Raw genomic sequence first — 27,614 nt, 5'->3', positions numbered from 1 at the left:
GGAACTCAAAATAATATAGTGATATAAAAAAGAATACATTTTTTATCATGAACAAAATCTCAGAAACATTTGTGGTTCAAATATGTGATCAAGCAACAGTAAATGTGAACACAATGTAATGTGGTGTTGAAACATATTTTACATTTCTAAATGAGATGAATGTTTTGTGCAGCTGTCAGTAGAGACACTGTTAAATATGTTTTGATATCAGTGAGTCCAACCAGAATGTAACTTTCCCAGCTTCCTCATAAAGAGACTGAATGAAGTGACAAGAATATAAGTTTCAAACTGTATATGGAAGAGCGTCTGTGAGTCTGCTTCAGTTTTATTTATATTCATTGTGGTTCTGCTTGATGACTCTTGTGTTGTGTTCACTGGACTAGTTATCCTCAGTCTCTTCACCAACCCTCTGCACCTGCAGCAGGCCGTTTTCACTTCAGTCAAACTGAAGGAGGTTTTTGTACGACGACAAATCACTGTGTGAACGTTCCATCACTATGAGCACCCAGACAGTAATAATCTCCAACATCTTCAGCCTTAAAGTCACTGATGGTTAAAGTGTACTGAGAACCAGATCTACTGCCACTGAATCGAGACGGAGTTCCTGATAAGCAAGTTGATGTGGTGTGTATAAGAAGTTTGGGAGCCTGTCCAGGTTTCTGAAGGTACCAACTGAGATCAGCACCAATATTTGAACTCCCTGTGGCGCTGATGGTCACAGTCCCTCCAAGACTAACAGACTTGGATTTGTCAGTCTGAGTCAGAAAATTGTTGGCTGAAGACTCTGAAATGAGAAATGAAATATAAACCTTGAGTATCAGCAGTTTAGAATATAATAAATCAGACATTAATCAAAGCCACAATGTCAGACACATTTTCAGAACCTCTCACCCTGACTCAGAAAACCCAACATGACAAGCAGAGTTATTGTCAACATCATCCTGATGCAGTTTTCAGTGTGAGTGCATGAAAACAGTTCAGACTCTCTGTGACATGAGAACTTAAAACTGTGAGGAGCAGTGATGCATTAAAGTCATGCAAAACACATCTGGGCACACCTGTCCATGTGAAACAGAGAGGGAGAGATGAGGTGGAGGAAGTAGAGGCTACATCTCCCTGTGGACTGATGAAGAGCATGGAGAAACTTTTGACTCTCTGTTCCTCATCTCTCTGCTGTTTCTGTCTTTGAAAAGTTTCCCAAAGTCTTTGTGCTCATTAATAGATGCAGGCTGCCCTCTGCTGGCTGTCCAGGCTCACAACATCTTTAAATTGACATGAGATTGATTTTGTATTTGGCCCAGTGCTGGACTGGCCATCGGGCATACCGGGCATTTGCCCGGTGGGCCGATGGTAATTTTGGGCCGGGCCTTTTTTTTTTTTTTTTGTTAATTTTTTTATTTAGTCATGTCATTATACCTATTGGTACACAAAACTGGTAGATCGGCCCATTAGTCATGATTGATTCTGGGCTGGACCAATTACAGCCTAGGGCCGATGCCCCCTCCCACTTGGGCCTCGGTTGCCAATCAATCAATCACAGTGGCGCAAAAAGTGGGTATGCACTATATGCAGAGGGGGCGCCAAAGCGATGAGGGGAAAATTATTTCCAGTCGGCATTTTCTGTATTTAGCAGCTGTTTGTGTAAATGATATGATCAATAACAGAGGCACGTCACTGATTAGGCGCCCCTCCGCTCCTTCACCTTCTCTACACACACACTATAGGCGCTCCGGTGCACGCCCCCTCGAGCACGCGCTGGAGCGCGAGTGTTTTTATTTGAATCGTGATGACAGGGACCTGAAAATGGAGAGGCAGAAGAGAAAGCTCTCAGGTGCACAGAATAGAAAACGGAAGAGGGAGAAGGAGAGAGAGTTCGTTGGGATGAAAAAAGGCATTTCAAAGTGGTTGAAAGACAGTAGGTAAGTTATGTCAGTAAGAGGAGGCTTGTAAATATTCAGGTTAGCTAAAGCTACTACTAGTAAAAGGACAGGTTACAGTTGTCTTGCAACTGTGTACTGATCAGTATTTACAATATAACAGATCATGGCAAGAAAAATAAAGGAGCTTGTTTGTGGTTATTTTGTTGTTCAGACAGTAATCGGAAGTCTCGGATGTCGTCCAAACACTCTATTTACTAATTGGATTATAACTCGGCAGTGGTGTGTGATAGAGACTTACGGCAAAAAGATCCGGAAAGTTGACGACTGCGCCGTTTCAAAGAGGGGTCCGACATGATCGTAGCCCTTTCAGATGCCTTGTAATCCAGCCTTGAAGTTCAGTGACTTTTTGGAGTCTTGGCCTTTAAATCCGTCATAATACTGAACGTTTTTTATCGTGATCTGTGGATTTACTCTATTCACTGAACTACTGAGGCACCTGAAGTAAGAATAGAAGAGTGTAGATCAAGTAAATAATGTGTAGATTCTTATTTGTGCATTTAGATGGCAGGCGGACCTAAAGGGAGAAAAAAGGGCTTAGACCTCTGAGGGTTTTTAACTAGATGGTGAATCATAAAACAGATAAATTATAGAACTTGGGAGTGATACACTTGAGTTTAAATGTCTTCACTCGGATATAACACTACAGTGTTATATCAGTTCAGTTCATATACAGTTCGTGTATGAGCAATGATCGCTTGACCCAGTTAGCAGTGATCTCTATTGAAAACAGTGTGGCACGGTCTATTTCATTTGATGCCATTCTTGACAAATGGGCGAGTGCAAAGGCACGACATGGAACAATTTAGTGGTAACATTGTTACATAGAGAACAAACTGTTGTTCAGATGTCATAATTTCATATTTCCACTACAGAGAATATATTGAGCACTGGGTGCCGCTGCTGTTACATGTTATTACATTATTATGCATTATTTTTTGTTTTTGATTGAGCTGATCACCTGCTGTACTATGTAACTTAAAATAAAAGTCTGTACTAATAGTCTTATATTTTATAAGTCCATGAATGGAGGTGCGGAAAAAATAAGAGAGAAAAAAAGACAAGCCCTTTAGGAAGATGCTGCCAAATGTGTTAAAATAACACAGATGTTTGCTGGCTATGGCGGACCTTCTTCAGCGGAAGCATCAGTGACCGCACCCGCACTGATACTGGGTTGGAAGGGGAGGCAGGAGGAGGAGAGACCCGCGGCCGCCGCATTATATGAGGACGGCACAGTCGGTGCGACTGGAGGGGAATTTGAACTTCAGGTAAGAAGTGATGAACAGCAGTCTACCTGGGTCAGATATGAATCAAGTTTGGTCGATAGTTTATTTTCGTTGTGCTTGCTAACTCTTAACACAGCATAGTTATGAGTAGGCCATTTAACAATTTAGCTGGCTGTTGAGCAGCATGACGGGGTTTCTCTACTGTTGGGCTGTTTCTATGATGTTATACTAGTGATGGTGATCTTAGTGCTTCAGTAACTTTATTTTATTCATTTAGTTAGTTAATTATTTCAATTATTTCAATGTCTATTAATTGATATAAGTGCACTATGCAGTAATTCTTTACTCTGAAACAGCTAAAGCTCAACAGAGCAAAAATGTTCATGTAAAACCAAATGATTAGGCTAGTATTCATCATAAACCCACTTGCAAATATAATTTAGATTGAATCAAATTAGGATTTGCCAGGAGATGTGATGCTGCTTATTAACATAAAAGTGGCTTGGAGTTAAAAGTAACTACTTAAATGTATTTGTCTTTTATACATAAATATCCTCTTTATTCTAGATAAGTTGTGTTTTTATCTTATTGTTTTTTTACTGACATGTAACAGCAAACTCTTGTGGACAATAATTACCTGTGTTTTGTTTTTATTGTGGGCATGTTTCCATTCAATTTAAAATATCCCTTGACTTTTTAAAGGTTGCCATGTTTGAGGAAGTATTATGTGTTGCTGTGCTGTTTATTGATGTGGTGAGTACATAGTCTATGAAAATATTACTAAATCTGTCATTTATTCATTTTAATATTCATCAGTGATCATGTCTCACCTCTGTTCCTCACTGTCCAATTTTCAGGATCCCATCATACGTTGTTCATTGTTCAGGAGGTTCACTAGACCAAGCAGCCTTTTGGGTTCCTCTAAGTAAGTACTGTATAGAATAATGTGACTGGGAGGATGGTGTAGGTTTAAATTTATTAGACAAGTACATATACACCAACAAGACAGTGTACAAGCAGTGTCACAAGAAAGTTTGTTTTCATTCATAGGCTTCATTGTCTTTCCATCAATACCTGGTGGGCCGGACTAGGCTCAAAATGCCCGGGCCGATTTTTTGTCAAAGTCCAGCCCTGATTTGGCCTTTGGCTCTTTTCCTCCTGTCTGTCTCTCTGTGTGTCTGTGCTGTGGGCGTGGCAACTCCCTCACTCTCCTAGGTTCCTTTTTTTTGTGATCAATTGTTTTTATTTGTTTTGTATGATTGAGCAGTTTACAAATCCAAGTTCACATGCATTTCATTGTTTGATTTGTACAGTTATGAAAATACATATGTTTTAGTATAACAATGTATAATCCACAAACATACTGCACTTTTTGTTTGGTCTTGTTTACTTAATATTTTATGCATTCTGTGGGTAGTAAGCGGTGTGTGCCAGGGAACACCGTACCATAGGCCTTCATGGAGGATCTCAGCTGGAGGTACAAGAAAAATAATGAAGCAGGTAAATTGAAAGTAACCTGCAGTTCATTAAAAGAACGTGAACCATTCCCATCAAAGATATCTCCTGAGACATGAACATCTTTAGTCTCCCACATTGGAGATGGAAATGGGGCAGACCCAAGAGATAAGTGATGATGGGGCCAAAATGAAGTTTGGCGTGTTTAAGTCATATGACTTAAACACGGCAGATTGAACTAAATCTATTAATCTATGAGGGTAGACTAAGTTTTTTTCTGTAGATTTCCATGACACAACAGCATCAGGGTTAAACCAGGCTGAGAGAGGTCTTAAAACAAATGACCAGGCATAGTGTTTAAAATTGGGGACTGAGAGACCTCCTGATGATTTGTGACATTGTGATGTGGATTATTTGACACAGGGTCGCTTCCCTCCCCATATGAATTTGGTTATTAGTGAATTAATCTTTTCCCAATATTTAAGAGGTGGTGATAACGGCAACATAGATGAGGAGAAATCCACTGGTGGCAAGATGTCCATTTTCATATTTTCACTCTCCTGGGTTCCTGATTACATTCATGCAACTCACCTGCTCCCTGCTGCTCACCTGAGAACCATCCAGTAATCAACCCTGCAGTATAAAACACCGGCTCTCCTCTCCAGTCCTCACCATGTCATTATGTCTACCAGTGTGGTACAGTCACGCTTCAGACTGCTGTTGAACTGTCAATTCAACTTAGACTTTTGCTTGTGTATTTTTTAGTGCATATTTACCCTGTGTTTTCCTCCATCATAGGATCACCTCCTACCTGCCTGCCTGCCTGTTTGACCCTCTGCCACTCTCCCAGCCAGCCAAACCTAAAACCGTGTTTTGTTTCCCTGCCACCAGCTTCCATCCCCTGGATTTCCCTCTACAGCCACATTCATTATCCTGACAATACTGTTGTGTTCACAATAATAGCAGTGTTTAAAAAAGTGAGTAAAGCCCAAAATCCTTATGATAGCTTTTATTTCCATACATGCAAATGCATTGGGAACACTGCACATTCTATTCCAAATCAAAACATGAATCAAATGTGTCATTACTTTAAAGAAAGTGAAGAAAAAATCAATATTAGGCTGTTCAAAAAAATAGCAGTGTCTGTATTTTACAAACTCACACATTTACTGTTTAACCTGAAAAATGCTTGAAGATTTAGCTTTCCAGTGAATCACTGAACTAATATTTAGTTGTATAGCCACTGTTTCTGAGAGCTGTTTCACAGCTGTGTTGCATGGAGTCGACCAACTTCTGGTACCTGTGAACAGGTGTTCCAGCCCAGGACGATTGGACTGCATTCCACAATTCCTCTGCATTTCTTGGTTTTGCCTCGGAAACAGCATTTTTGATGTCACCCCACAAGTTTTCTATTGTATTAAGGTGCGGTGATTGGGCTGGCCGCTCCATAACATTAATCTTGTTGGTCTGGAACCAAGTTGCTGTTCGCTTACTGGCGTGTTTGGGGTCATTGTCTTGTTGAAACACCCATTTCAAGGGCATTTCTTCTTTGACATAAGGCAACATGACCTCTTCAACTATTCTGATGTATTCAAACTGATCCATGATCCCTGGTATGCAAGTAATAGGCCCGACACCATAGTATAAGAAACATCCCTATATCATGATGCTTGTGCCACCATGCTTCAGTCTTCACAGTGTACTGTGGCTTGAATTCAGTGTTTGGGGGTCGTCTGACAAACTGTCTGTGGCCCCTAGACCCAAAAAGAACAATCTTGCTTTCATCAGTCCACAAAATGTTGTGCCATTTCTCTTTAGGCCAGTCAATGTGTTCTTTGGCAAGTTGTAACCTCTTCAGCACATGTCCATTTTTGCAACAATGGGACTTTGCCAGGGCTTCTTGCCGATAGCTTGGCTTCACATAGGCGTCTTCTAATTGTTACGGTACTCACAGGTAACTTTAGACCTTCTTTGATCTCCCTGGAGCTCATCATTTGTTGAGTCGTTGCCATTTTGGCTATTCTTCCATCCATTCAAATGGTGGTTTACTGTTTTCTTCCACGTCTTTCTAGTTTTGGTTGCCATTTTAAAGTGTTTGAGATCATTTTAGCTGAGCATCATTTTCAGCACTTCTTTATATGTTTTCCCCTCTCCAATCAACTTCTTAATCAGAGTACGCTGTTCTTCTGAACAATGTCTGGAACGACCCATTTCACTCAGACTTTCAGAGAGAAATTCACTATAATCAGCATGTGCAACATTTGCTTCTGCCTTCATCCTTGAATAACGGCCACCTGTTTGACACTTGTTTTTTCACAGAATGAATGACCTCACTAATTGAACTCCACACTGCTATTATTTTAAACACGCTCCTTTCAATTAATGATTCAGTTACGCAGAATCAGCAGCGTACATGTCATGGCTCTTGAGTCCGTTAGTTTTCTATAACTGTACTACACCTACTAGTAAATTATTTGCCATGCAGGAATATAATTTCTACCAAAAGCAGTGACTGATCTGGTTTGTCATGTTGGACTGCTATTATTTTGAACACAACTGTACTACTTTTTTTTTTTGTTGCTGTCTGCCAGCCCAGGGGGAAATTTTAGGGGAAGACCCACTCAGGCCAATGCAAAAAGAAAGGTTACACACACAAAGAGAGACAAGCAAGACTAAAAGTAAAGTGCAATGTGAAAACATAACAACACTCAACTGTACAATAGGAGTGGATGCTTAGGGAGCTAGGCCACAGCTTGGACAGGCCCCAGTCCTCCCTTCCTTGGTCAGGGTTCAGCCTAAAAGCAAAGACAAAAACACATTAAAATGGGCAGGTGGGAGATTGCACTGTTTTGCTGTTAATTTATTTGTAATAATAAGTGCTTAGACTACAGTTCACATGAGCTGGTTTAGTGCCATGTAAAGTGGCAACAGCTTACTCTGAGGAGGGCGCCACAAAGTCCACTTTGGGCCCCCAAAAGTCGAGGGCCGGCCCTTGAGTTTAGTATTGCAGGAAACAGACTCATTCAACTTCATGATGAGACTCTCATATCATATGGTTAATATAAAGCTGAAGCCAGTTAGCTTAGCTTAGCATACAGACTGGAAGCAGGGAAAAGGGTGCCTGTCCTTTAACAAGAAGATCAGCCAATCAGCTCCTCCAAAACTCACGAGCCTATTTGATTTCTGGTTTATTTGATCTGTGCAAAGAAAACAAAGTCTCCACTGGTTACCTGTGTGTTCAGAAATACAATCTGACGCTCTACTATAAAATGAGCATGAGCAAATGAGTTGGAAGAAACAGAGCGTTGTTCTTCTACATGAGTTACAAACCATTAAGTTAATGACTTGTTGCTCTGCTGCTCCGTTTCCCCAGACAGAGCGCCCAGAGTACGCTCTGCTGCTCCAAGAGTGTGGTGTTCTGAATAACCGAGCGCTACTTTCTAACAGCGCTCCAACTTTACAGATGGTCCAGTTTGTGCCAGAGTGCACTCCAGCACTTGGAGTGAGGATTTCCTAACGAACCCATTGTTTCCAGTATGTACTCCTGTAAAACCACAACAAGCTGATTTTCTTCTCTGTTATTTGTGATGGTTAAACAAACATATTACATTTTAACTGGTGAGCTTTAGAGGTGCTGGGAGGTGGTTTTAGTTAACGTTAGACAGAACCAGGCTAGCTGTTTACCTCTGTTTCAAGTCTTTATGCTAAGCTAAGCTAAACTGTTGCTGGCTAGCTTCATATTTAATGGACAGATGTGAGAGTGGTGTCTGTCAGCAAGTAGGCACAATGTATATTTCTGAAAATGCTGAATCTAGGTTGCATGGGCTTTATAAATTCTGATGATATGTCTCTATGGAAAACAGACATTATGGGATGTTACTTGTCTATCTTCTTCACAACGAATAAAAATGAAAGTATACAAACATACATAAATTATGCCAATATATTAGTGTTAATATATGTAGTGTGTGCTTGGTGAGGTTACTGTCAGCTCTGTGTTCAGTGGTCTGTGTCAGAGTCTCTTCCTCTTCAGCAGCTGCAGTCGGTTCCTGTTGTAACAGCTCAGTGTCTCTGCAGTCTGACTGAGGGAGGTTTTTGTACGACGACAAATCACTGTGTAGATATTTCAACATTGTTTATTTTGTGTGCACTCTGACAGTAATAAACTGCTGCATCTTCAGCCTGAACTCCACTGATGGTCAAAGTGAAGTCATTGTCTATTCCACTGCCACTAAACCGAGCTGGTGATCCTGAATGGCGTGTGCTAATAGATTTTATTAGGAGCTTTGGAGGCTGTCCAGATTTCTGTTGATACCAGTGCAAACAGTCGGTACCACCACATAGCAGATTGACAATTGGGTTGGTCTTACAGGTGAGAGTGACAGTGGATCCTGGAGTAAATGTCACCACTGGAGGCTGAGTCACAGTCACCTGAGCGCTGCATCCTGCAGACAAAAACAAATCATTCATTTATCAGCAGAAATCAATGAGAGAAAAGGCAGCACATCATGTTTGAAATGTTGCTGAGTGAATGAACCTGTGAAACAGCAGCAGGCCAGCGTCCAGATGAGGATGGTGATGAGAGTCATGGTGCTTGTGCTTTCTGCTGTGTTGACTGACACATCTGAGTCCTGCAGTGTTGAACTCACAGGACTATAAACCTTCTCACTTCACTGGAGGATCAGCTGACCATGCAAAGCCTCCTCTCTATGGAAATCATTTCTCTGCTCTCAACAGACTCAAGGCAACGTGGGACACAAAATCAGGAGGAATACTGCTTGGATTTACACCATCTATCATCTTAATAGAAAAGAAGAAAAGTTTTATATTACAAGTGCAGTTGAGGATTTAAGGACAAGTTTGTCTTCACTGTGCTTGGTATGATATGTCTGTTTGTCTGCCTTTCATTTACTCACAGGGTTTAATGGAGAGAAATTATATGTTTATATTCATTTTAATATTAGTTTGAAATCATTATTATTTAAAATGCATCATGGGTATTTGACCATGTATTAACTGATATAAAACTGTGAAGAAAAATGACTTTTTTTACAAACAGACTGTAATCATTTCTCTGTCAGGTGTAGAAAAGTAAAGAAAAAGTCAAGAAATAATCTTTATTTATACAATATTTTCATTCCATGTCATTAAAGAAGCTTTATAGATTCAGTAAAGTTTAATTTTCTCTCTGTAATTATAAAAATCAGAGAGTATTTTCAGTGGATAGATGCTTGTTCACAGTGCAGGAGGTTTTTGTACGGCCACTTAATGAGTTTGTATCACTGTGGTGGACTTTTGGTGGAGGAACCAACCTCGTCGTTGACTGTAAGTACCAGAGATTTTATTTCATTTAATTCAATATATAGCTGATAGAACTATTTTCAAGTATTGAATGAGACTCTGATCAAATTCAGTGTTTGTATGTTGATATTTTTTTTGTAATTTGATCAATCTGATGAGAAATTGTAGAAACCAAAATTATCTCAGCATTTTCTTTAATCACATTGAAAAAGAAATACCATGAAATGACAATTTTCTAATTTTTTTCAGTAATATTGAATTCATTGTCTCTTAAAAAATGTTTAAAAGTAACAGTTGTTCAAGTCAGACCTTGAACCCTCAAAAAATAAAATTACTTTTTTTATTCATTAATTTGGAAATTACATTTATAAAAAATGAATTATAATCTGATGTGGATTCTGTTAAACACAAAGATGTTTTTCTCAGTAAATGCAGTTTATCTTTGTGTTCACGGTTCAGTCATTTTCCATGTAGTAAAAGGAAGTGAAAGAGACAGATGACAAAGGTTTTAACTGTATTCACATGAGTGTTTCAGCTCTGTCAGTTTCAACAGAAGAAAATCATCACAGGGACGAGTTATTCACTGTCACACATTATGAAACACATATGAAGATGTCATCAATAATCATTATCAATCAAGCTTTTTAGTGTCACTTGAATCATGTGGCTGATGGTCTGATTCTGAGTGATTTATGAGTGCAACAGCAGCACAAGTTATTCTGTTTGATTTGATCAAATGTAAGAAATGAGCAGGATGTGATTTTTCTTTATTACCAAGCCTTCACTCTCATTCCTTTGTCTTTTCTCCCCCCTCTCCTCCCCCCTCTCTGTCTCCTCCAGTGGGTGTGGTGCGGCCCACCCTGACCGTCCTCCCCCCCTCCAGAGAGGAGCTGCAGCAGGACAGTGCCACACTGGTGTGTGTGGCCAGCGGGGGCTTCCCCTCAGCCTGGAGGCTGGGCTGGAAGGTGGGGGGCTGCAGCAGCTCCTCAGGGGTGTCACACAGCCTGGAGGTCCTGGGGAGGGACGGCCACTACAGCTGGAGCAGCACCCTGAGCCTCCCTGCAGACCAGTGGAGGAAGGCGGGCTCAGTGAGCTGTGAGGCCAGTCTGAATGGACAGAGCCCTGTCACTCAAAGCCTGGACCCTGACCGCTGCTCAGAGTAGAGCTTCAGCAACACTTCCTGTCTGGAAATGATGCTGCTTCTTTCATACACATCTTGATGAAGCTACACATCTCCTCTCTTCACATCTTTCTGCACTTTCACAGCTCTCTGCTCAGTGTTTTAGTCTGCATGTTGCTTTCTAATACTCATCTTCTGCATATTCTCTTTTTGCATATTCTTCATTACTTTTCAACTTCAACTGAATGTTATTAGTTTCACTCCAACACAAACTATTCATTCATCACAAATGTGGCATGAACATTAAACCATCATTAAATAAAACTGTGGATTATAATGAGTCAGTGTCTTTGTGTTTCTTTTATGATATATTCATTATGACAAATACCTTCTTGATCATTGCAAGATCATAACTGATATCATACTATACCTGTTAGTACAGAAGATGGCTGCATTTTTATTACTTTGTGACACTATAATAGTATATAGTGTAATAATACTATAGTATGAAATCGTGAATTTTTGACATGTTGAGTAATTAAATTAAAATCTATATTTCCTTTTGAACTCTGAGATTAGAGGTTTTTATGCAGCTATAGAGTCACTGTTAAACATTTTTTAAATATCAGTGTCATATTCAAACATTAATGTAACTTTCCCAGCTTCCTCATAAAGAGAATGAATGAAGTGACAAGAATATAAGTTTCAAACTGTATATGGAAGAGCGTCTGTGAGTCTGTTTCAGTTTGATTTACATTCATTGTGGTTCTGCTTGATGACTCTTGTGTTGTGTTCACTGGACCAGTTATCCTCATCACAGTCTCTTCACCAACCCTCTGCACCTGCAGCAGGCCGTTTTCACTTCAGTCAAACTGAAGGAGGTTTTTGTACGACGACAAATCACTGTGTGAACACTCCACCACCATGGTTACCCAGACAGTAATAATCTCCAACATCTTCAGCCTTAAAGTCACTGATGGTTAAAGTGTACTGAGAACCAGATCTACTGCCACTGAATCGAGACGGAGTTCCTGAGAAGAGAGTTGATGAACTGTATATAAGAAGTTTGGGAGCCTGTCCAGGTTTCTGAAGGTACCAACTGAGATCAGCACCAATATTTGAACTCCCTGTGGCGCTGATGGTCACAGTCCCTCCAAGACTAACAGACTTGGATTTGTCAGTCTGAGTCAGAAAATTGTTGGCTGAAGACTCTGAAATGAGAAATGAAATATAAACCTTGAGTATCAGCAGTTTAGAATATAATAAATTAGACATTAATCAAAGCCACAATGTCAGACACATTTTCAGAACCTCTCACCCTGACTCAGAAAACCCAACATGACAAGCAGAGTTATTGTCAACATCATCCTGATGCAGTTTTCAGTGTGAGTGCATGAAAACAGTTCAGACTCTCTGTGACATGAGAACTTAAAACTGTGAGGAGCAGTGATGCATTAAAGTCATGCAAAACACATCTGGGCACACCTGTCCATGTGAAACAGAGAGGGAGAGATGAGGTGGAGGAAGTAGAGGCTACATCTCCCTGTGGACTGATGAAGAACATGGAGAAACTTTTGACTCTCTGTTCCTCATCTCTCTGCTGTTTCTGTCTTTAAAAGTTTCTCAAAGGTCTTTGTGCTCATAAATAGATGCAGGCTGCCCTCTGCTGGCTGTCCAGGCTCACAACATCTTTAAATTGACGAGATTGATTTTGTATTTGGCCTTTGGCTCTTTTCCCTCCCCCTGTCTGTCTCTCTGTGTGTCTGTGCTGTGGGCGTGACAACTCCCTCACTCTCCTGGGTTCCTGATTACATTCATGCAACTCACCTGCTCCCTGCTGCTCACCTGAGAACCATCCAGTAATCAACCCTGCAGTATAAAACAGCGGCTCTCCTCTCCAGTGCTCACCATGTCATTGTGTCTACCAGTGTGGTACAGTCACGCTTCAGACCTCTGTTGAACTGTCAATTCAACTTAGACTTTTGCTTGTATATTTTTTAGTGGATACTTACCCTGTGTTTTCCTCCATCATAGGATCACCTCCTACCTGCCTGCCTGTTTGACCCTCTGCCACTCTCCCAGCCAGCAAAACCTAAAACCGTGTTTTGTTTCCCTGCCACCAGCTTCCATCCCCTGGATTTCCCTCCACAGCCACATTCATTATCCTGACAATACAGTTGTGTTCACAATAATAGCAGTGTTTAAAAAAGTGAGTAAAGCCCAAAATCCTTATGATAGCTTTTATTTCCATACATGCAAATGCATTGGGAACACTGTACATTCTATTCCAAATCAAAACATGAATCAAATGTGTCATTACTCTAAAGAAAGTGAAGAAAAAATCAATATTAGGCTGTTCAAAAAACATAGCAGTGTCTGTATTTTCCTTTACAAACTCACACATTTACCGTTTAACCTGAAAAATGCTTGAAGATTTAGCTTTCCAGTGAATCACTGAACTAATATTTAGTTGTATAGCCACTGTTTCTGAGAGCTGTTTCACATCTGTGTTGCATGGAGTCGACCAACTTCTGGTACCTGTGAACAGGTGTTCCAGCCCAGGACAATTGGACTGCATTCCACAATTCCTCTGCATTTCTTGGTTTTGCCTCAGAAACAGCATTTTTGATGTCACCCCACAAGTTTTCTATTGTATTAAGGTGCGGGGATTGGGCTGGCCGCTCCATAACGTTAATCTTGTTGGTCTGGAACCAAGATGCTGTTTGCTTACTGGTGTGTTTGGGGTTATTGTCTTGTTGAAACACCCATTTCAAGGGCATTTCTTCTTTGACATAAGGCAACATGACCTCTTCAACTATTCTGATCCATGATCCCTTGTATGCAAGTAATAGGCACGGCACCATAGTATGAGAAACATCCCTATATCATGATGCTTGCGCCACCAGGCTTCAGTCGTCAGTGTACTGTGGCTTGAATTCAGTGTTTGGGGGTCGTCTGACAAACTGTCTGCGGCCCCTAGACCCAGAAAGAACAATCTTCGTTTCATCAGTCCACAAAATGTTGTGCCATTTCTCTTTAGGCCAGTCATTGTGTTCTTTGGCAAATTGTAACCTCTTCAGCACATGTCCATTTTTGCAACAATGGGAGTTTGCCAGGGCTTCTTGCCGATAGCTTGGCTTCACATAGGCATCCTCTAATTGTTACAGTACTCACAGATAACTTTAGACCTTCTTTGATCTCCCTGGAGCTCATCATTTGTTGAGTCATTGCCATTTTGGCTATTCTTCCATCCATTCGAATGGTAGTTTAGTGTTTTCTTCCACGTCTTTCTAGTTTTGGTTGCCATTTTAAAGTGTTTGAGATCATTTTAGCTGAGCATCATTTTCAGCACTTCTTTATATGTTTTCCCCTCTCCAATCAACTTCTTAATCAGAGTACGCTGTTCTTCTGAACAATGTCTGGAACGACCCATTTCACTCAGACTTTCAGAGAGAAATTCACTATAACCAGCATGTGCAACATTTGCTGCCTTCATCCTTGAATAACGGCCACCTGTTTGACACCTGTTTTTTCACAGAATGAATGACCTCACGAATTAAACTCCACACTGCCATTATTATAATTTCTACCAAAAGCAGTGACTGATCTGGTTTGTCATGTTGGACTGCTATTATTTTGAACACAACTGTACTAGTTTTGTTTTTTTGTTTTTAAATCCTGATTTTCTGAACTGGGACATGAACAACCCTGTTGCAGTCTCAGGCCTGATCACTCTGAACCAAAGTCAGGGTGGTAATGCTGCAAGGAAAACTAGAGAAGAAGAAGTCACTGCTCCAAACTGTAAATTGTAAAAATAATAAATTGATCTTGGAAACAAAGATCACATTGAGGCTTGTGCTTGGTGAGGTTACTGTCAGCTCTGTGTTCAGTGGTCTGTGTCAGAGTCTCTTCCTCTTCAGCAGCTGCAGTCGCTTCCTGCTGTAACAGCTCAGTGTCTCTGCAGTCTGACTGAGGGAGGTTTTTGTACGGCGATAAATCACTGTGTGAACACTGGGCCGCTATGAACACTCTGACAGTAATAAACTGCTGCATCTTCAGCCTGAACTCCACTGATGGTCAAAGTGAAGTCAGAGCTGCTTCCACTGCCACTAAACCGAGCTGGTGTTCCTGATTCACGTGTGCTACGATGTCTTATTAGGAGCTTTGGAGTCTGTCCAGATTTATGTTGATACCAAAAAATGCATAAATCAACACCATTACAGATGTAAACAGCTTGGCTGGTCTTACAGGTGAGAGTGACAGTGGATGCTGGAGCAGATGTCACCAGTGGAGGCTGAGTCACAGTCACCTGAGCGCTGAATCCTGCAGACAAAAACAAATCATTCATTTATCAGCAGAAATCAATGAGAGAAAAGGCAGCACATCATGTTTGAAATGTTGCTGAGTGAATGAACCTGTGAAACAGCAGCAGGCCAGTGTCCAGATGAGGATGGTGATGAGAGTCATGGTGCTTGTGCTTTCTGCTGTGTTGACTGACACATCTGAGTCCTGCAGTGTTGAACTCACAGGACTATAAACCTTCTCACTTCACTGGAGGATCAGCTGACCATGCAAAGCCTCCTCTCTATGGAAATCATTTCTCTGCTCTCAACACACTCAAGGCAACGTGGGACACAAAATCAGGAGGAATACTGCTTGGATTTACACCATCTATCATCTTAATGGAAAAGAAGAAAAGATTTATATTACAAGTGCAGTTGAGGATTTAAGGAGAAGTTTGTCTTCACTGTGCTTGGTATGATATGTCTGTTTGTCTGCCTTTCATTTACTCACAGGGTTTAATGGAGAGAAATTATATGTTTATATTCATTTTCATATTAGTTTGAAATTATTATCATTTAAAATGCATCATGGGTATTTGACCATGTATTAACTGATATAAAACTGTGAAGAAAAATGACTTTTTTTTTTACAAACAGACTGTAATCATTTCTCTGTCAGGTGTAGAAAAGTAAAGAAAAACTCAAGAAATAATCTTTATTTATACAATATTTTCATTCCATGTCATTAAAGAAGCTTTGTAGATTCTGTAAAGTTCAATTTTCTCTCTGTAATTATAAAAATCAGAGAGTATTTTCAGTGGATAGATGCTTGTTCACAGTGCAGGAGGTTTTTGTACGGCCACTTAATGAGTTTGTATCACTGTGGCTCACTTTTGGTGGAGGAACCAAACTCATCGTTCACTGTAAGTACCAGAGGTTTATAATTTCTACAAATAAATATTATACCAAATTTTGCTTAAGAAATGCCATAAATTATGAAATTATGATGATTATTTTATTTTTTATATATTTTGTGTGATTCATTGAGCTTGATTGATATCACAGTTTGGAAAAAAATCTGCAAAGATAAATAATCTTGTTGTTCTAGAGATAATTTTATGGTTAAATTTACGTCACAAAACTTGAATTTCTTCTTATTTTATTTTCAATTTAACTTGTGTCAAACCAAATGTGGCTGCTCAACTTGTCTGAGGGACATTTTACTGCTCAGTAAATTAATGTGTTTTCTTATTTTGGGATTTTTATATTCACACAGTTGTTAAAATGAAATCTAATATGATGTTTAAACATATAATTGAGTTTATATGTACATACAGTTAAGCTGTGGTTTGTGTTCACAGTTCGTTAGTTTAAAGTGGTGAAAAGGAAGTGAAACAGACAGATGACAAAGTCTTTAACTGGACACAGATGTTACATTTTGTTCCACCACAAAGTTATTTACTGTCACACATTATAAAGCTGATACAAAAGAAAATCATACAAAGTTATTAACATTTAAATTCCATGTACACATAATTCTTGTTGCAATATATTGTCTATGATGTAGATATTTTTGATGAGTGCCACAGATGAAGATTTATTACTTTTGAAGCCAAAATGACATCAAGTTTTCTAATTTAGTTTTATTAGTCAAAGCCTCATTTCCTGTCATGTCTCAGCTCCTCTCCTCTGTCTGATCACAGTATGGTGCACACAGCTGATCCACAGCAGTGTTAACCTCTGTCATGTATCATAACTGTGTCATGTTCAGCTGTCTGTCCTACAGTGGAAGTTAATCTGCTCCTTGTGTGTCTCTGCTCTCCCCTCCAGCTGGCCCCATGGTCAGGCCCTCAGTCTCTCTGCTTCCCCCCTCCTCTGAGCAGCTCTCTGGGGGCTCGGCCACGCTGGCCTGCCTGCTGACTGGCTACTCTCCTCAGGAAGCCGTGGTGAGCTGGGAGGTGGACGGTACAGAGGTGACAGAGGGGGTCCTGAGCAGCTCAGAGGAGGAGAAGAGCGGACGCTACAGCAGCAGCAGCACCCTGAGCCTGAGCCAGGAGCGCTGGATGTTAGGAGAGCTGTACTCCTGCAAGGTCCTCCATCATGGCCACAGCCAGATCCAGTCCCTCCGCAGGAGCCAGTGTGAGGGCTAGAGGGACTGGCTGAAGCCCAGGACAGGAGCTGTGTGTGGGGGGAGCAGGAGGAACACACCTGCTGCTCTGATCAATCTGAGTTTGAATGTTTGTAGAGGAAACTAAAGCTTTGTGTGACAGAGAACAACACTGCTGTAAAGTGTTGGACAACAACAACTTAGAGAGGAATGTGTGGAGCTCAGCAGCTAGATGTGAGTGTGCTTCATAACTGTCATGTTGATGACTGATGTTTTTGCTAATAAAGCTTTCACTGATAAATAACTTCATCAAGTGTTTGGTCTTTAATCTCATGAAGAGCAGAAAGAAATGAAATGCTTTCATAACTTCATCTGATACTCCTCTCTGTGGGAAATGAAAAGCTTTGGATTCATCATGGAAATATAAATATCATTATTTTGTCTTTGTATTTGTAAGGAACTCAACATTATATAGTGATATAAAAAAGAAACCATTTTTTATCATCAACAAAACCTCAAAAACATTTGTGGTTCAAATATGTGATCAAGTAACAGTAAATAAATAAGATGAATGTTTTGTGCAGCTGTCAGTAGAGACACTGTTAAATATGTTTTGATATCAGTGAGTCCAAGTAGAATGTAACTTTCCCAGCTTCCTCATAAAGAGACTGAATGAAGTGACAAGAATATAAGTTTCAAACTGTATATGGAAGAGCGTCTGTGAGTCTGTTTCAGTTTGATTTACATTCATTGTGGTTCTGCTTGATGACTCTTGTGTTGTGTTCACTGGACCAGTTATCCTCATCACAGTCTCTTCACCAACCCTCTGCACCTGCAGCAGGCCGTTTTCACTTCAGTCAAACTGAAGGAGGTTTTTGTACGACGACAAATCACTGTGTGAACACTCCACCACCATGAGCACCCAGACAGTAATAATCTCCAACATCTTCAGCCTTAAAGTCACTGATGGTTAAAGTGTACTGAGAACCAGATCTACTGCCACTGAATCGAGACGGAGTTCCAGAGAAGAGAGTTGATGTGGTGTATATAAGAAGTTTGGGAGCCTGTCCAGGTTTCTGAAGGTACCAACTGAGATCATCATCAATATCTGAACTCCCTGTGGCGCTGATGGTCACAGTCCCTCCAAGACTAACAGACTTGGATTTGTCAGTCTGAGTCAGAAATTTGTTGGCAGAAGACTCTGAAATGAGAAATGAAATATAAACCTTGAGTAACAGCAGTTTAGAATATAATAAATTAGACATTAATCAAAGCCACAATGTCAGATACATTTTCAGAACCTCTCACCCTGACTCAGAAAACCCAACATGACAAGCAGAGTTATTGTCAACATCATCCTGATGCAGTTTTCAGTGTGAGTGCATGAAAACAGTTCAGACTCTCTGTGACATGAGAACTTAAAACTGTGTGGAGCAGTGATGCATTAAAGTCATGCAAAACACATCTGGGCACACCTGTCCATGTGAAACAGAGAGGGAGAGATGAGGTGGAGGAAGTAGAGGCTACATCTCCCTGTGGACTGATGAAGAACATGGAGAAACTTTTGACTCTCTGTTCCTCATCTCTCTGCTGTTTCTGTCTTTGAAAAGTTTCCCAAAGGTCTTTGTGCTCATAAATAGATGCAGGCTGCCCTCTGCTGGCTGTCCAGGCTCACAACATCTTTAAATTGATATGAGATTGATTTTGTATTTGGCCTTTGGCTCTTTTTCCCCTGTCTGTCTCTCTGTGTGTCTGTGCTGTGGGCGTGGCAACTCCCTCACTCTCCTGGGTTCCTTTTTTTTTGTGATCAATTGTTTTTATTTGTTTTGTATGATTGAGCAGTTTACAAATCCAAGTTCACATGTATTACATTGTTTGATTTGTACAGTTATGAAAATACATATGTTTTAGTATAACAATGTATAATCCACAAACAAGCGTGTGCCTGTATGTGTGTTTCTGCTCACCATCCTCTTCCCTTCCCATGGTGACCGTACAGTTAGTTAGTGTCTCTGCCCAGGATGAGATTGTTTTCCTGTTAGCACCGTGTATTTTGGCGACAAAGAGCTCATTATTAATTACCTCAAGAAAAGTATTAATGCACTGTGAGATTGAAAGAATATGTGGTGGTTGCCAGTGAAGAGCCAACACCTTTTTTGCAGCAGTTAGACCAGCTAAAATTATGCGTCTTTGTGAACGTGTCAGCTGTAGAGATGACATGTCATCGAGGAGTAAAATAGTCAGAGAACAAGGAACGTCAACATCTAAAATTTTTGATGAGTTTGTACAGACTTGTCTCCGAAAGTGAGCTACATCTGTGCATTCCCAAAACATGTGCATGAACGAGCCAGCTTGATTGTCTGGGCAGAGATCACAATTTGGTGATGGGTTAAGTTTCACAAGGTAACGTTTCCTAGGTGTAAGATATGTTCTATGAATGAAGTTAAAATGTATTTGCTGATGATTTGGATTCTTGGAAGAGTCAACAATGGTTCCCCATATTCTTTTCCAACCGTCATCCTCCAAGGGTAACCCCAGTTCCCTAGACCACACCTGCTGGATGTACAAAGGTTTGTAACTAGCTTTTGACAACACAGAGTAAAGTTCTGATGCTACACTTTTTGTTTGGTCTTGTTTACTTAATATTTTATGCATTTTGTGGGTAGTAAGCAGTGTGTGCCAGGGAACACCGTACCATAGGCCTTCATGGAGGATCTCAGCTGGAGGTACAAGAAAAATAATGAAGCAGGTAAATCGAAAGTAACCTGCAGTTCATTAAAAGCACGTAAACAATTCCCATCAAAGATATCTCCTGAGACATGAACACCTTTAGTCTCCCACATTGGAGATGGAAATGGGGCAGACCCATGAGATAAGTGATGATGGGGCCAAAATGAAGTTTGGCGTGTTTAAGTCATATGGCAGAGTGAACTAAATCTATTAATCTATGAGGGTAGACTAAGTTTTCTTCTATAGATTTCCATGACACAACAGCATCAGGATTAAACCAGGTTGAGAGAGGTCTTAAAACAAATGACCAGGCATAGTGTTTAAAATTGGGGACCGAGAGACCTCCTGATGATTTGTGATGTTGTAATGTGGATTATTTGACACGAGGTCGCTTCCCTCCCCATATGAATTTGGTTATTAGTGAATGAATCTTTTCCCAATATTTAAGAGGTGGTGATAACGGCAACATAGATGAGGAGAAATCCACTGGTGGCAAGATGTCCATTTTCATATTTTCACTCTCCTGGGTTCCTGATTACATTCATGCAACTCACCTGCTCCCTGCTGCTCACCTGAGAACCATCCAGTAATCAACCCTGCAGTATAAAACACCGGCTCTCCTCTCCAGTCCTCACCATGTCATTATGTCTACCAGTGTGGTACAGTCACGCTTCAGACCTCTGTTGAACTGTCAATTCAACTTAAACTTTTGCTTGTATATTTTTTTTGTGGATATTTACCCTGTGTTTTCCTCCATCATAGGATCACCTCCTACCTGCCTGCCTGCCTGTTTGACCCTCTGCCACTCTCCCAGCCAGCAAAACCTCCAATCTTGTGTTGTTTCCCTGCCATCAGCTTCCATCCCCTGGATTTCCCTCCACAGCCACATTCATTATCCTGACAATACAGTTGTGTTCACAATAATAGCAGTGTTTAAAAAAGTGAGTAAAGCCCAAAATCCTTATGATAGCTTTTATTTCCATACATGCAAATGCATTGGGAACAGTGCACATTCTATTCCAAATCAAAACATGAATCAAATGTGTCATTACTCTAAAGAAAGTGAAGAAAAAATCAATATTAGGCTGTTCAAAAAACATAGCAGTGTCTGTATTTTCCTTTACAAACTCACACATTTACTGTTTAACCTGAAAAATGCTTGAAGATTTAGCTTTCCAGTGAATCACTGAACTAATATTTAGTTGTATAGCCACTGTTTCTGAGAGCTGTTTCACATCTGTGTTGCATGGAGTCGACCAACTTCTGGTACCTGTGAACAGGTGTTGCAGCCCAGGACGATTGGACTGCATTCCACAATTCCTCTGCATTTCTTGGTTTTGCCTCAGAAACAGCATTTTTGATGTCACCCCACAAGTTTTCTATTGTATTAAGGTGCGGGGATTGGGCTGGCCGCTCCATAATGTTAATCTTGTTGGTCTGGAACCAAGATGCTGTTTGCTTACTGGTGTGTTTGGGGTTATTGTCTTGTTGAAACACCCATTTCAAGGGCATTTCTTCTTTGACATAAGGCAACATGACCTCTTCAACTATTCTGATGTATTCAAACTGATCCATGATCCCTGGTATGCAAGTAATAGGCCCGACACCATAGTATAAGAAACATCCCTATATCATGATGCTTGTGCCACCATGCTTCAGTCTTCACAGTGTACTGTGGCTTGAATTCAGTGTTTGGGGGTCGTCTGACAAACTGTCTGAGGCCCCTAGACCCAGAAAGAACAATCTTGCTTTCATCAGTCCACAAAATGTTGTGCCATTTCTCTTTAGGCCAGTCAATGTGTTCTTTGGCAAATTGTAACCTCTTCAGCACATGTCCATTGTTGCAACAATGGGACTTTGCCAGGGCTTCTTGCCAATAGCTTGGCTTCACATAGGCGTCCTCTAATTGTTACAGTACTCACAGGTAACTTTAGACCTTCTTTGATCTCCCTGGAGCTCATCATTTGTTGAGTCGTTGCCATTTTGGCTATTCTTCCATCCATTCAAATGGTAGTTTACTGTTTTCTTCCACGTCTTTCTAGTTTTGGTTGCCATTTTAAAGTGTTTGAGATCATTTTAGCTGAGCATCATTTTCAGCACTTCTTTATATGTTTTCCCCTCTCCAATCAACTTCTTAATCAGAGTACGCTGTTATTCTGAACAATGTCTGGAACGACCCATTTCACTCAGACTTTCAGAGAGAAATTCACTATAACCAGCATGTGCAACATTTGCTGCCTTCATCCTTGAATAACGGCCACCTGTTTGACACCTGTTTTTTCACAGAATGAATAACCTCACTAATTGAACTCCACACTGCCATTATTTTGAACACGCTCCTTTCAATTAATGATTCAGTTACGCAGAATCAGCAGCGTACATGTCATGGCTCTTGAGTCCGTTAGTTTTCTATAACTGTATGACACCTACAGTACTAGTAAATTATTTGCCATGCAGGAATATAATTTCTACCAAAAACAGTGACTGATCTGGTTTGTCATGTTGGACTGCTGTTATTTTGAACACAACTGTACTAGTTTTGTTTTTTTGTTTTTAAATCCTGATTTTCTGAACTGGGACATGAACAACCCTGTTGCAGTCTCAGGCCTGATCACTCTGACCCAAAGTCAGGGTGATAATGCTGCAAGGAAAACTAGAGAAGAAGAAGTCACTGCTCCAAACTGTTAATTGTAAAAATAATACTTTGATCTTGGAAACAAAGATCACATTGAGGCTTGTGCTTGGTGAGGTTACTGTCAGCTCTGTGTTCAGTGGTCTGTGTCAGAGTCTCTTCCTCTTCAGCAGCTGCAGTCGCTTCCTGCTGTAACAGCTCAGTGTCTCTGCAGTCTGACTGAGGGAGGTTTTTGTACGGCGATAAATCACTGTGTGAACACATAGCCACTGTGGTAACTCTGACAGTAATAAACTGCTGCATCTTCAGTCTGAACTCCACTGATGGTCAAAGTGAAGTCAGAGCTGCTTCCACTGCCACTAAACCGAGCTGGTGTTCCTGATTCACGTGTGCTCACAAATTTTATTAGGAGCTTTGGAGGCTGTCCAGATTTCTGTTGGTACCAGTACATAGCTTCACGCAAACTAAATCCAGAATCATAACCTTTGTTAACAGCTTGGCTGGTCTTACAGGTGAGAGTGACAGTGGATCCTGGCGTAAATGTCACCACTGGAGGCTGAGTCACAGTCACCTGAGCGCTGAATCCTGCAGACAAAAACAAATCATTCATTTATCAGCAGAAATCAATGAGAGAAAAGGCAGCACATCATGTTTGAAATGTTGCTGAGTGAATGAACCTGTGAAACAGCAGCAGGCCAGCGTCCAGATGAGGATGGTGATGAGAGTCATGGTGCTTGTGCTCTCTGCTGTGTTGACTGACACATCTGAGTCCTGCAGTGTTGAACTCACAGGACTAAAAACCTTCTCACTTCACTGGAGGATCAGCTGACCATGCAAAGCCTCCTCTCTATGGAAATCATTTCTCTGCTCTCAACACACTCAAGGCAACGTGGGACACAAAATCAGGAGGAATACTGCTTGGATTTACACCATCTATCATCTTAATGGAAAAGAAGAAAAGATTTATATTACAAGTGCAGTTGAGGATTTAAGGACAAGTTTGTGTTCACTGTGCTTGCTATGATATGTCTGTTTGTCTGCCTTTCATTTACTCACAGGGTTTAATGGAGATAAACTGTATGTTTATATTCATTTTAATATTAGTTTGAAATCATTATTATTTAAAATGCATCATGGGTATTTGACCATGTATTAACTGATATAAAACTGTGAAGAAAAATGAGTTTTTTTTACAAACAGACTGTAATCATTTCTCTGTCAGGTGTAGAAAAGTAAAGAAAAAGTCAAGAAATAATCTTTATTTATACAATATTTTCATTCCATGTCATTAAAGAAGCTTTATAGATTCTGTAAAGTTTAATTGTTTCTGTGTAATTCTGAGAATATTTTCAGTGGATAGATGCTTGTTCACAGTGCAGGAGGTTTTTGTACGGCCACTTAATGAGTTTGTATCACTGTGGTACACTTTTGGTGGAGGAACCAAACTCATCGTTCACTGTAAGTACCAGAGATTTATAATTTCTACAAATAAATATTGTACCAAATTTTGCTTAAGAAATGCCATAAATTATGAAATTATGATGATTATTTTATTTTTTATATATTTTGTGTGATTCATTGAGCTTGACTGATATCACAGTTTGGAAAAAAATCTGCAGAGATAAATATTCTTGTTGTGTCAGAGATAATTTTATGGTTAAATTTACGTCACTAAACTTGAATTTCTTCTTATTAGGTTTTCAATTTAACTTGTGTCAAACCAAATGTGGCTGCTCAACTTTTCTGAGGGACATTTTACTGCTCAGTAAATTAATGTGTTTTCTTATTTTGGGATTTTTACATTCACACAGTTGTTAAAATGAAATCTAATATGATGTTTAAACATATAACTGAGTTTATATGTACATACAGTTAAGCTGTGGTTTGTGTTCACAGTTCGTTAGTTTAAAGTGGTGAAAAGGAAGTGAAACAGACAGATGACAAAGTCTTTAACTGGACACAGATGTTACATTTTGTTCCACCACAAAGTTATTTACTGTCACACATTATAAAGCTGATACAAAAGAAAATCATACAAAGTTATTAACATTTAAATTCCATGTACACATAATTAATGTTGCAATATATTGTCTATGATGTAGATATTTTTGATGAGTGCCACAGATGAAGATTTATTACTTTCGAAGCCAAAATGACATCAAGTTTTCTAATTTAGTTTTATTAGTCAAAGCCTCATTTCCTGTCATGTCTCAGCTCCTCTCCTCTGTCTGATCACAGTATGGTGCACACAGCTGATCCACAGCAGTGTTAACCTCTGTCATGTATCATAACTGTGTCATGTTCAGCTGTCTGTCCTACAGTGGAAGTTAATCTGCTCCTTGTGTGTCTCTGCTCTCCCCTCCAGCTGGCCCCATGGTCAGGCCCTCAGTCTCTCTGCTTCCCCCCTCCTCTGAGCAGCTCTCTGGGGGCTCGGCCACGCTGGCCTGCCTGCTGACTGGCTACTCTCCTCAGGGAGCTGTGGTGAGCTGGGAGGTGGGCGGTACAGAGGTGACAGAGGGAGTCCTGAGCAGCTCAGAAGAGGAGAAGAGCGGACGCTACAGCAGCAGCAGCACCCTGAGCCTGAGCCAGGAGCGCTGGATGTTAGGAGAGCTGTACTCCTGCAAGGTCCTCCATCATGGCCACAGCCAGATCCAGTCCCTCCGCAGGAGCCAGTGTGAGGGCTAGAGGGACTGGCTGAAGCCCAGGACAGGAGCTGTGTGTGGGGGGAGCAGGAGGAACACACCTGCTGCTCTGATCAATCTGAGTTTGAATGTTTGTAGAGGAAACTAAAGCTTTGTGTGACAGAGAACAACACTGCTGTAAAGTGTTGGACAACAACAACTTAGAGAGTAATGTGTGGAGCTCAGCAGCTAGATGTGAGTGTGCTTCATAACTGTCATGTTGATGACTGATGTTTTTCCTAATAAAGCTTTCACTGATAAATAACTTCATCAAGTCTTTGGTCTTTAATCTCATGAAGAGCAGAAAGAAATGAAATGCTTTCATAACTTCATCTGATACTCCTCTCTGTGGGAAATGAAAAGCTTTGGATTCATCATGGAAATATAAACATCATTATTTTGTCTTTGTATTTGTAAGGAACTCAAAATTATATAGTGATGTAAAAAAGAATACATTTTTTATCATCAACAAACCTCAAAAACATTTGTGGTTCAAATATGTGATCAAGCAACAGTAAATGTGAACACAACGTAATGTGGTGTTGAAACATATTTTATATTTCTAAATAAGATGAATGTTTTGTGCAGCTGTCAGTAGAGACACTGTTAAATATGTTTTGATATCAGTGAGTCCAACCAGAATGTAACTTTCCCAGCTTCCTCATAAAGAGACTGAATGAAGTGACAAGAATATAAGTTTCAAACTGTATATGGAAGAGCGTCTGTGAGTCTGTTTCAGTTTTATTTACATTCATTGTGGTTCTGCTTGATGACTCTTGTGTTGTGTTCACTGGACCAGTTATCCTCATCACAGTCTCTTCACCAACCCTCTGCACCTGCAGCAGGCTGTTTTCACTTCAGTAAAGTCAGTAGAGGCTACATCTCCCTGTGGACTGATGAAGAACATGGTGAAACTTTTGAATCTCTGTTCCTCATCTCTCTGCTGTTTCAGAGGAGTCGGCCTACATCTTGCACAGGACCGGACATGTTGTGCATGATATGAAGTGATGCTCCTTTAACATTCACTTGTGTCCTGGTCTCATGGCCCACAAGTGTAAATGGTTACTAGGTGAGCAGCCAGATGGTGACGCTGTTTCCACGTCCAATTGGCATAATGGTCCAGTCAGACACTCTCTTACATGGATCCTGAAATTAAATTCTCACACACAGAATGATACATCAGGAGAGGCAAGGTCCAAAACCAGATGCAGGAGGTTCAGGACTGACGGCAGGAGCACGTCTGCAGTCACCAGCAAAATGTGTCCCTTTGCCTCCATTATATTAAAGTGAGAGCAGTCAGTTCAAACTGGAACAGGTCCATGATGAAGTGGAAGAAGAAGCTGAGGGAAAATAAAAGCAATCAAAGTGATGAGAGGAGACTCTGCTCCTGCAGACAGCTGGCTGGGAGACAAGCTCAGTGCTGCTGGGTGGTGGAGGAGGAGGAGGAGGAGGAGGAGGAGGAGGAGGAGGGGCTTTGAAACTCAGGTAATCACAGCAGGTGCCACACATCAGCAATTAGGGCTGTTAGCAGGGCTGCACCCCTGGGTCACCTGCAACCCAACACAACACACAGACAGAGAAAACAGTGTCCAAGGACATGACCTCTCACTGATTAAAGTGAAATCACCACAAAAGGAGAGTTACAGAAGCCTTTTAGTTCCTTTATTTCAGTAAAAGTAGCAACATCACAATGTTGAAATGCTCCAATACAAAGAAGAGTCCTTCATTCAACCTTATTCATGTCAAAGTTTAGAAGCATCAACAAAAGCAGAATTACCTCTGTCAGTGTTATATTGATATGTACAATACAACTATTATTTTATTCTATTTTTATTTATACAACAGTTAGTTCCGGCCCTGCTATCTGATTGGTCGAGAGACAGTAAAACCGTGATGATATTGGAGTACAACATCACGGTTATTTCACTGTGTATGTATCAGTCCGCCTCACAGCTGACTGCAATCAACAATCAAATCAAAACTGACGGTTAGTGTCAGTTAGGTCAGCAGTTGCGTTGTAGGCTAATTAATTCATCCACTGTCAAACAGCCAAAAATACGGATTTATTTCCTAAAATAAGTTCTGAATTGAACTATGAATGGTCATCAGAGGAAGATGAGGGAGAGGAGAAGCTGAATCCAT

The 27,614-nt window shown here is 40.5% G+C and overlaps 1 protein-coding gene, 1 long non-coding RNA gene, 1 pseudogene and 1 gene segment (V, D, J or C); all 4 read left to right on the top strand.

Moving 5' to 3' along the window:
- The first annotated feature begins 1,158 nt into the window (after window positions 1-1,158).
- On the top strand, window positions 1,159-9,787 carry LOC144466975 (uncharacterized). Of its 5 annotated transcripts, XR_013493367.1 has the most exons (6): window positions 1,159-1,919; window positions 3,044-3,205; window positions 3,866-3,916; window positions 4,021-4,088; window positions 5,104-5,314; window positions 5,417-9,787. XR_013493367.1 is itself a non-coding variant. In XM_078175175.1 (4 exons), exons 1-4 carry the CDS (start codon window positions 3,044-3,046, stop codon window positions 5,553-5,555), a joined length of 420 nt encoding a protein of 139 aa, XP_078031301.1. In that variant the 5' UTR covers window positions 2,969-3,043; the 3' UTR covers window positions 5,556-9,787. The 5 variants fall into 5 exon arrangements, 2 of the variants coding, with proteins under 2 accessions (XP_078031301.1, XP_078031300.1); XR_013493366.1 differs by lacking the exon at window positions 1,159-1,919 and having other exon boundaries at window positions 2,969-3,205; XR_013493368.1 differs by having other exon boundaries at window positions 3,075-3,205; window positions 4,021-9,787.
- Window positions 9,788-9,911: 124 nt separating this feature from the next.
- Window positions 9,912-17,738, top strand: LOC144466984 (Ig lambda-1 chain C region-like). The segment is given in 2 exon segments: window positions 9,912-9,943; window positions 17,153-17,738. A coding segment is annotated over 1 exon segment (312 nt).
- Window positions 17,739-20,437: 2,699 nt separating this feature from the next.
- Window positions 20,438-23,191, top strand: LOC144466993 (uncharacterized). Its single transcript, XR_013493384.1, has 2 exons — window positions 20,438-20,818; window positions 20,922-23,191. It is a non-coding gene; the product is annotated as an uncharacterized LOC144466993 (long non-coding RNA).
- A 948-nt stretch (window positions 23,192-24,139) lies between these two features.
- LOC144466976 (Ig lambda-1 chain C region pseudogene) lies at window positions 24,140-25,742 on the top strand (annotated as a pseudogene). The gene is made up of 2 exons (XR_013493369.1): window positions 24,140-24,249; window positions 25,157-25,742. The product of XR_013493369.1 is annotated as an Ig lambda-1 chain C region pseudogene (transcript).
- The last annotated feature ends 1,872 nt before the right edge of the window (window positions 25,743-27,614 follow it).

This window comes from Epinephelus lanceolatus, chromosome 15, assembly GCF_041903045.1.
Source record: "Epinephelus lanceolatus isolate andai-2023 chromosome 15, ASM4190304v1, whole genome shotgun sequence".
Lineage (NCBI taxonomy): Eukaryota > Metazoa > Chordata > Actinopteri > Perciformes > Serranidae > Epinephelus > Epinephelus lanceolatus.
Note: the sequence above shows the minus strand (reverse complement) of the source record. Positions and strands in the feature narration are given on the sequence as shown.